At 40.4% G+C, this 10,026-nt stretch overlaps 1 protein-coding gene across 1 annotated transcript; it reads right to left on the bottom strand.

Moving 5' to 3' along the window:
* Positions 1 to 4,071: 4,071 nt before the first annotated feature.
* Positions 4,072 to 9,279, bottom strand: LOC128357973 (dual specificity protein phosphatase 7-like). The gene is made up of 3 exons (XM_053318416.1): positions 8,562 to 9,279; positions 7,593 to 8,021; positions 4,072 to 5,654 (listed from the first exon to the last, which is right to left on the bottom strand). The coding sequence occupies exons 1-3, from the start codon at positions 8,929 to 8,931 to the stop codon at positions 5,344 to 5,346; spliced, it is 1,110 nt and encodes a 369-aa protein (XP_053174391.1). The 5' UTR covers positions 8,932 to 9,279; the 3' UTR covers positions 4,072 to 5,343.
* Between the last annotated feature and the right edge of the window lie 747 nt (positions 9,280 to 10,026).

The following is a 10,026-nucleotide window of genomic DNA, read 5'->3' on the forward strand; positions in this document are numbered from 1 at the left end:
TGCTGCATGTCACACCCCCCTCTCTCTCCCATGTTTCCTGTCAGTCTATTGATAAATAAAGGTGTCTATGCAAATCTTTAAAAAAAAAACAGTTATAATGCTGCTAGGGCTGAGGGTAACAACAGAATCAAGTGCTTATTTTCTGTGGGTTTATCACAACAACCATGCTGCCCTGTGTTCTGTTGTTATTATAAAAATACTGATTAGAGCAGATTTAAGTACAGTACTTGAGTAAATGTATTTGTCAGTTTTACCAATGAATAAAACGTTTAGCTGGAGAAAACTTAATATTTTTAGAAGCTTTGTCCAGCTGACCTAAAGAGGTCATCATCATCATCATAGACTGTACAGACACTTAAAGATTCCTGTCATCGACGCTATGTCATCATTATTTTGGTTACTAGTGATGTAGAAATCCACATCCTGAGGCACAGACATACTCTTTGGCCTACTCAGCAATTATGTACTGTAAGCAACATATGGCCTTGTGTGAATGGCATACCAGACAGCAAGTGAGTTCCCAGCATGGCCTCCTCTGTATTGTAGTTCCCGAACAAGAACACATGATAGACGGATGACCTTTACATTGTGTTGGGTCTAGTGAGACACGAGGAATGTTCCCTTTCGTTCATTTTGCCACAGATTAAACTGCAAACAAATATCACTTTGTTCTTGTGCTTGGTGAGTTCGGGCTACTGTACATCACCGGATGGTGAAATTGGCCACAGAAAGAGAGACTTCTGGTATTAGCAGATGGCAGGCTCACTCTGCCACTAGTATTCCATGTGGCTGTACTTTACACATGACCCAGTATTCTGTTTGCCAAAACTCACACTTCTCTTTCTCCTCAGAGAACATACATGTCTCTTGGAAAAGATGAGTTAGGAGGGTAGTAAGGGATTAAAAAGAAAAGATACATATATATCTGTAGCAGGTTCCTGGAGAGTCTTTAGCATGACTTGATGGATGCCATGTCAGCATCTGAATCTTTACTGCTGACAGCGTTGCAAATGAGATTACCAAAGCAAAATGATGTGAAGTATTTTGTCATAACGAGTTGCAGTAATGTTGTTAAATTTTAGAGTATGGTGACAAACTCCACAGTTGAGCTTTGAGCAGCTTCTAAATGTGTCCGTGAGAGCCTGTCTAACTTTGGATCTATGCTTATTCCATTACAAATGTGGGGAAGTAGGAAGTGCTGCAAATGGCTTCGATGTGATTCAAACATTCTGAGAATCAAATGGTAATCCCCAACAACGGGAGATGAAATCACTGGCATGATAATGCATACCATTCCAATGCAGTTATACATAGCTCCAATGAACCATGGCTAAAGGGTATTTCCATCTTTCAACGCAACCGTTAACTGATACCGATTTACTGTAAGAGAATTTAAAATTGATACGTTAATCATCATCCCTAGTAACAAGCATAGCATATATTCCAATCATGTGTCTAAATGCTGAAAATATAAAGTGGCTTCTTTCAAAGATAAAAACAGCCGAGAACAGCACAGCATCCATGATGTCATCCCTTCTTCAGTGACATGTCAGAGACCGCCTTCAGCCAAATACTGAGATTAGGATTATTCTCCTCGGCCCTGAACATCTGCTGCATACAAACCGAGTGAAACTGCTGAGAGAAAAAATCCCCATGATAAAGATGGCAGAGTTTCAGATGAGATTGGCCTTTACGGCAGGATGACCAAACATGTATCTGTAATAGGATAATGGTAATATTCAACCTATTATTAGTCATGGTAATTGAACACAGTAATTAATTGTACAAAGACTACAAGGTGAATTGGTCCTCATCTAAAAATGACACTGATGGTAATGTCCACTCATATTGAGCAAGGGTGAGCTGTATAAATTCCAGTTATTGTGCATCAGAGGCAGAAGCAGCTGTGAAATTATTGTCAGTCGTGCAGTATGCTAAGTATGTTCTTATAACCACAGCAGGTGTGAACCAGCTCTGACTGGCTTCTGCTCAGTTTACTCGTACATCGCAGGAACACACAGACACACACATTCACATACACTATGAGCATGCTTGCAAACAGACACATGCCCCACTCCAAGCTAAAAATCCTGTCATTCTCATGCACATCTGCTTCCCCTGCAACTACTGCTGAGTAAGCTCTGCCTTAGCCTCTGCTTCCTTTCATGAGTGATCACAAGTAGACAAAAATACCCCACAAACAAACTGTGGCATAAAAAAAAATGGAAATCACACTTTCCTTAACACAGGCATTTCTTTTTTCTTTTTTTTTTAAGTTCTCCATTGCAGTTCACAGTTAAGCTCTGTAATTTCTACTTATACTAGCAGACATGAGTTTCCAATCAATTTTCTCAAGTAACTTAGTAACAGGGGGAAAACAGGAGCTGCTGAGACCCCACACCTCACCTTTGAAGCAGGAAACGGCACAGAAAATGATTTCTAATTACAGGATGCAAAAGGCTACACTTATCTCTCAGGTGAGACACTCAGCACAGAACAGTTGGTGCCAAAAAGTACTGAACGTGAACCACACATGAGCAGCCACGTTATATATCTGAAGGTGTATATATAAATCATTATTCACTAATCTAGTACAGTACTGCTGATATGATGTAGATATCCAGTGTTAGATACAGATTATATCTCTCTAAATGATGTTTCTCACTTCTCAGCATCTGTACTCCTACTGTATCTCTAATGCACTGCAGCCACCCATTGCCTCTGCCTTATCGTGGGTGTCTTTGCAGACCTAATCATAGGTTTGCCCTGCAGGTATGTGGCTAGCCAGGTTCAGTCTTGCTGGAAAACCCATCATTCAACAGCTTTTATTATCACACACCGCAATGTGTTGCTAAGCAAGTCTCTTCATGTACTGTAATGCTGCTGTGAAAGTTGAAGATTTTAGTTGGAGCCCACTTCAGTTTTCTCAGTCGTCTCTTAGCCCCGAGGCTAGTACTACAACAGTTTCAGTGCAGTATTTAAGTCATTTAATACCATGGAGTGACAGTCATTGGAGCATGAACTGCTTCTAAGATTGACTACAGAACACCCCGTCCCCCCCTCCTCCCTGACTTGAGATAACTTGGCTTCAGTTCATGAAATCATTTCTTCAGGGAAGGGAATTTACTGCATCATCTTTTTGTCATCTGGCGAAGAACATATGAATAAATCTCCTAGACAAGGTAGAGCCCCCCCCCCCCCCAAAACCTATCAGGGATTCAGAGAGCTGGAACGAAACATTAAACTGAGAAAACACTGGGAAGGAGAAGACATATTTCTTCCAGGAACATTACAAACAAATTTTGAAATATTCAGAGTCTGAGAAGGCAAAGTAAGCACAACAGATTTCTGCCAGTAGCGATACCACATGAACACCTGAATCTTGTTATGCCTGGAATTTTGAAATGTACTCTTTTATAGATTAATTGTTTTCTGGAGACTTATTCCCTGATATAGTGATACATTGGTATAAACTTATGTATCAGCACGTTAGTGAAGGCACAGCAGGCAAATTATGTGTTTCCCTCTGTGAATGGTAGCATGAATGTGAAGAAACAAGGGTGTTGTTTTTTAAACAATAGATTCATGGCTTTTGCCAATAAAAGTAAAAATGATATTATATTATTATCATATTATGCAATGCAGTCATTAGATTTTTACTACTATCTCAAGTTGCAGAGCTAAGGCCTGTCGGAAGTCTCACACAAGACGTGTGTGTATCTGTGGTGGAGCACATGCTGTGTCATCTTCCTCTTCCTTTTTGCACGGTTTGAGTGACTGTTAGTGGGTGTGACTGCACTGTAATATTGACAGATCTGGCCCTGTCACTTGTCTTTGTGTCAGAAAGCCTGTGGGAGACAGGAAGCCAACCATCAGAGTGGACAGAAAACAGACCACACCAAGAGCCTTGGGGCTGGACAGCACAGAGCAACTCCTCTGACTTCTCAGCACTCTTTAGTCCTGACTCCACCACAGAACCACTTTTGTTTTGTTTTACGAAAGTGTGCTATCAACTTTCATCAAGTAACTCCAGAGTAAAAGCCAAACAAAGACCAAACAAAGATATTCAAGTAAAAATATACAATATATTTGTTGTATAAACTTGTACAGAATGTCTTGGACATTTAGTTTTACATATACTATATATAAGGGTCAAGATAGGGTCACTTTCACATCCTTCATGATTTTTGAGAAAATGTCCCCCATAGCAACCACATTTTATGTACATCTTTACAAACATACCAAAACAAAACAGCCCTTGGATGCACTTTAAGAGGCCATGACGAGATACAGATGCCTTGTACAAAAATCCCTGAAAATGTCTCTCTGTGAGGTAAGAACACATTAGTCAAACTCATTTCCTTTCATTCACTCTCATACATCAAACTTACTCATTTTGTTCTGAGACGAGACTGGCAATAGAGAACAGCTAATTACACATCATGTTTCCCTTAACATTATTGTGCCACGGAAGGAGTAGCTGCAGGCTGAAGACTGTCAGAGCACAAAGAAAAAAAAAGTGGAAATCCATTCCTTTATACACTGATTACTTACACATTTGTTCCTTTCAATCGTGGCAAAAAACAGTGATTTACACGATACCTCGACCTGGTAAGTGACAGAGTTCAATTTCATGTTAAGGTACGGTCAAGGCCTCGACACCAACAAGCCATATGACCCAAACGTTATAAAACAACGTCCTTGGTAGAACATGATCACATGCAAATAATGCAGTAGAAGCATAGTAATAGAATGTACAGGAGCGTTTCTGAAGAGAAATATGTTTTAACTTTGATATTTTGCAGGAAGTGGCCACTTGATCTTTTACTTTAATAATAACTTTATAACATTGTGATGTTAAGCAGACATTGGTAGATATTCTGGTTTAAAGCATGAGGAAATGTGCTTTCTGTGGTCACTCCATTCTGCTGCAAACGGTCATAAAAAAAACATAACTGGACAATAATTCAAGGCCGGATTACTGTAGTAGCTTATTTTCCTCGGCTAGAGTACCATCAAAACATCTTGGATTGGTCCCCAGAAAACATTCTGATTGGCCAAAGACCTTTTAGACCATAAAGGCAATAATTACAACTGATAAGAAGAAATACATAAACATCCACTTTACAGCTGGTGAAAAACAAACAGTCAAACAATCCAAGATTTAATAAAAAAGTTATGAAATGTCCTGCTATTATGGCTGTACATGATCATTCATTAACGCCATGTACGGTGGATAGCAAAGTCATCCTTGTGTTAGATATTAAGGCATTGGACAGTGGAGGCTCAGAAGACCTCAGACACCACAGGAAACAAGAAAAAAAGCTGTCCACGTGTCGATCATTATGTTGACTCCAGTGTGTCCAGCTGGAAGACGTTGTGATTGGTTGGCGTGGTGAAGAAGAGCTGCTCCTCGTTGGTGGAACGGTTATCACAGGGGCTGTGAAGTCCAAGCGTCCTCTCAAAGTCCAGGAGCTGACCCATGAAGTTGAAGTTTGGAGAAATGTTGGACTTCTTCCTCTTAACAAAGTCATATGCATCGTTTAGAGAGAGGTTGAGTTTTTGCATCAGGTAGGCCACAGTGACCGTGACTGAGCGACTGATGCCTGCCAGACAGTGGACCAGGATGCCGCATTGCTTAGACCGAGCCTCATCTGGGAGAAGAAAGGAAAGCTTTTAGTCAGCAGACGTGTTAATTTATCGTTGCACTTTTCAGTTTATTCTATTTTCATTCACCAATGTGATTCTGGTTCTGGCAAAGTAACCCTGTTGATGGCACAGTGACGACACTATGAGCGTCTGTGTGGTGTGACTGAGACGCTCTGTTCTTGTTTTGACAATTTGTTTGATTTAGAAAATGACTTTACCTAATATCCTGTTTGCAGCAGACGTTAGCAAACAACTGCCAACAACAACTGAAACTAAACAACACTACTGCAGCCTAACTGGTGACCCTGCAATCTAACACAACCTCAGAGAGTGGAAACATGATTTCCTTCCTCTTTCTACTCTGAACCCCTTTGGAAACTAGTTCATGACACACAGGCGTGCAGCCACCAAACAAACAAGTCAGAAGCTGTGGTTTCAGGTGCAGTCAGCAGCAGCGGTGAGAGACAGCAGATCAAAAGTGAAATTGAAACATATATCTTTTTTAGTGCAATCAAAAACTTTTTTTTTTCCATTATTATTTTCAAGATTAAAGTGTTGTTGGTGAGTATCAAAGCAATTCAGTGATACTGTTGTAAAACAGCGGATAGCGGCCTTCACAAGTGGTTAGGAAGGGAACTTTTATCACATCTCATAGTGTCAACCACCAGATGCTTGCGTTAACACAAAACCTCTCACCATTCAACCCCACCCTTTTCTCTCTCACACCAACAAATACAATCTCAAATAATTATTGTTAATAAACTCACAAACACTGAACGTTACATTTATTATTGTCATTATTATAAGTACATTTCTTCTCAGTTGCTTCAGCAATCACATCATTTCATACTCAGCAGCACAATGCTTCATTTGTGCAGTGAGAGGCTGTCACTCCCTCAAAACGTTTAACCTGTCTTTCAAAAGTAAACAACTTCCTAAACGAGTGCAACGCTGCCATTAAAACGACAGACACTGCCAAATGTCAAAGGAACTATGCAAGTATGACAGTAGACAATACAGTAAGCCAATAATCTGTCAGATATCCTCTACAGCCAACTGAATACACACCATTTTCAAACGGCTTTCCACAGGTGTCTCTCTGTCAGTGTTCACCTCTCTCACCCTTATTCACAGTAAGTACCTTAAATCTAAAAAGAATAACCAAAAAATGAAGTTCAGTAAAGACCAATTTCTTGATAAAAACAAATAAATGTAAATCAGGAACCGTTTAAAAATAAAAACGTCCACCTTAACACCTCATTTGCTGTCCAAACATTCTCTATTTTCAGCATTTTTTATTTGATATTTGTCCTGGCAGTACAACACACAAAGAAATGGCACACTTTTCTTTCTGTATGTGTCTTTGTTGTGTCATTTGGGCTACATGTTGTCTCTGTCCTCCTCTGACCAAACCAATATATACAGCCTTCCCTTCTGTCTGAGCCTGATGCTCCTCTCTGGTGTTTTCCTGGTCCATATTCAGAAACTATGTAAAAACTCAGTTTCACCCCCTGTGGTGTAAATGTGTTAAACAAATGGTTGCTGAGGAGTCGCCCCTCTAAACTACATTTGGTAACATGTGATAAGTTGCACTCAGAGTTGAGGACGTACATGTTACAAACTGAATCTGTAGATCTGTTCTTGTCAATGGTAGACTACTGAAGTTTGTGTTTGAAAGGTTATGGCGGTTGGTATTTAGCATGTGAAGATTGATGACAATTTTGAGGGTAATAAAAACCATTAGACAAGCAGTGTATTGCACTTTGGACACCAAGGCTAACTGTAAGACTTTGGTTTTAATGTGATCACCTTAGGATGCCCTGCCCACGTGGGCTTACAGGGCACTCCTTGTGGTTAAACAGACAGCAACATATCCACACATTAAGAACAATAGTCTGCAAAAGTGTGTGTGTGTGTATCTGGCCAGTTATTGACCAACTCACCTATAAATGATATGGCCTCTGGGAAGAACTGGGACAGATTTTGACTCCAGTGGTCCGAAATGGGGATCTGTTTGTACCTGAAGTGACCGTCATGTTCAAACATGTTGGGGAGATTGGGCGTGACATTCAGGATGTACTTGATGTTGTACTGGCCCAGCACGTCTAGGTTAGTGGAGTCTTTGGCGCAGCCCAGGTAAAGGTAGGGCAGGATCTGGACAGGGAAGGCGGGCTGATTGCTGGGGATGGGGCTCTCCTCGGACTCCGTGGCACTGCTCGGCTCTCGATCGGATTCCCCATCGGAACAATCGGAGTTGATCCGGAGATTTCCAAAACCCAGAACGGACAGCGGAGGAGAAGAGCTCGGACAGGAGCTATCAAGGAGCGTCTCACAGTGTTCTGGGTACTCTGTGTGAAACTTTACAAATCCACCTGGACAAGAGCCAAAACACAAAATAACAACTCTTATCTATGTGTTTAAATCATTCTTAAGACACCTCATATAAACTATTCACTTAAATGTTGTTATAAATTACACACACATATACAAAAAGGCATTTACATGTTGTAGCATAGCTATAAAGAAGTAGATCAAGTTCCCCCCCAAAAAGACCATTCATGAAATGCATGCCTGCTCCAGCAAAACATGGAGCAGCCATTTTGGAATTTTAATTGAGAATCTCAGTGACACAAACTTTCTGAACAGCCTACAAAACCTCAAACCCACAACACTGAATGAGCACAAGTACTCATAAAAACATAACATATAAGCAGTAAAAACGTTACAGGCTCGGTCTTGAAATGAAAAAGTCTGCGTTTGAAAGAAAAAAAACAAAACTTACGCTCCACGACTATATTTGACAACGTCTTTAGTCCTCCCCCCCCCCCCCACCCTCCCCTACACAAAAAACAAATAACCGAGTACATTTCAGAAGGATGTTTGCTGGTTGATACGACAGACAACTTCTTTACCTTCCAGGTAATACGCTTTACAGCCGTCTTCCCAGAGTTTCTGAAGAAGCAGACCCAACACTGTCGCCGGCGCTCCGCTGTCCTGCCAGTCCACTGTGCATTCATCATACAGGACCACCGTGTCCGTCTTACACCGTCTTATGAACTTCTCTTTATCCTCATGGTTGGGGATGATAGTCCGAATAGGCATGCTACCCTTTTTGAGCCTCCGGAGCATCAATCCCGGTATGGCCAGGTTTATGGCGGTTTCTATGTGGGATGATTCATAAAGCTCATGTGAACGGCAGTCCAGCAGGAGCAGAGAACTGCCTCCGGACTCTAACTCGAGTTGCAGCCATTCCACGCTTTTACTCGGCGTCACATTAGACATATCGGATTCAATATCATACTACACACCCAACCGCAAACACTTTCTACATGGTCCACACCGCTCGACAATAAACTACATTTTCTACTACATTTTTTTTTTTACCCGAAAAAAGAGGCGTTTAAATGTTGCCCCGCCAGTGCATGGCGCTTCTGCTTGAGCGAAGAGATTTCCCCCTTTTTCCTCTTCTCTGTTTCCATCAGTCAGTGAGTCTGACCTGCCCCAGGCGTTAATAGAGACCTATCTACACTTTGATTGACGAGCTACGAGTTTAAATGTCAATGTTCTATAGCCAATAATCTCTTCATCAACTTCAACTACTCCACATCGTGCCAGGATCCTCCATGCACATTCTCGTTTTACCATTCCGATGCATGGGAGGTTTTTTTTTTTTTTTTTTTTTTCTTAGTTGACAGGAGATCAACTCAAGAGGGAGGAGTTTATTGCTTATGATTTAAAGTCATAGCAGAAATATCACAAAGTTTAGTATCAATGGGTCTCAGTGGAATCATTTTGTCAATCACTATTTCGTCAATCACTATTATATCATCACATTTGTTATTGAGTGTTTGCGATGTTATATCAAGTTTATAGTGTGGCATAAAGGTGGATTGTTATTACTAAAAATCACCATGTAAATACCACATTTCACCTGAGGACTAAACTGATTCTGTTTTGGGCTACCCCATAACCTTGCAGTGGCCTTGTGTTACTTTTATCATTTCTAGAGCATCAAGGTATCAGGTGTGTTTGACTTAATATAACAATAATCTTTCATAATATTCACACAGGTGCAACTTACATTATAATGTACTTCTTTATATCTTTTGAGGGTGGAAATTATTTGATATCCAGTGACAAGTGAGTTTAGATGGCCTTATTGTTTTTCACTCACAACCAAAGTCACCTGACTTGTTGGATTTTTTTTAAAAAAGGGTCTCAATACCTTTTGCATAGGAACTACACAAATCCTTTTATATATTTTAGATGTAAGCAAATATTGTATGCAATCTCATATACCAATAGTTATATTGCAACAAATCCTAATTTATTGTCCTATTACAAAGTATAACAGGTGCACAATAGGAAATTCATAAG

This window comes from Scomber japonicus, chromosome 4 (assembly GCF_027409825.1).
Source record: "Scomber japonicus isolate fScoJap1 chromosome 4, fScoJap1.pri, whole genome shotgun sequence".
Classification (NCBI taxonomy): domain Eukaryota; kingdom Metazoa; phylum Chordata; class Actinopteri; order Scombriformes; family Scombridae; genus Scomber; species Scomber japonicus.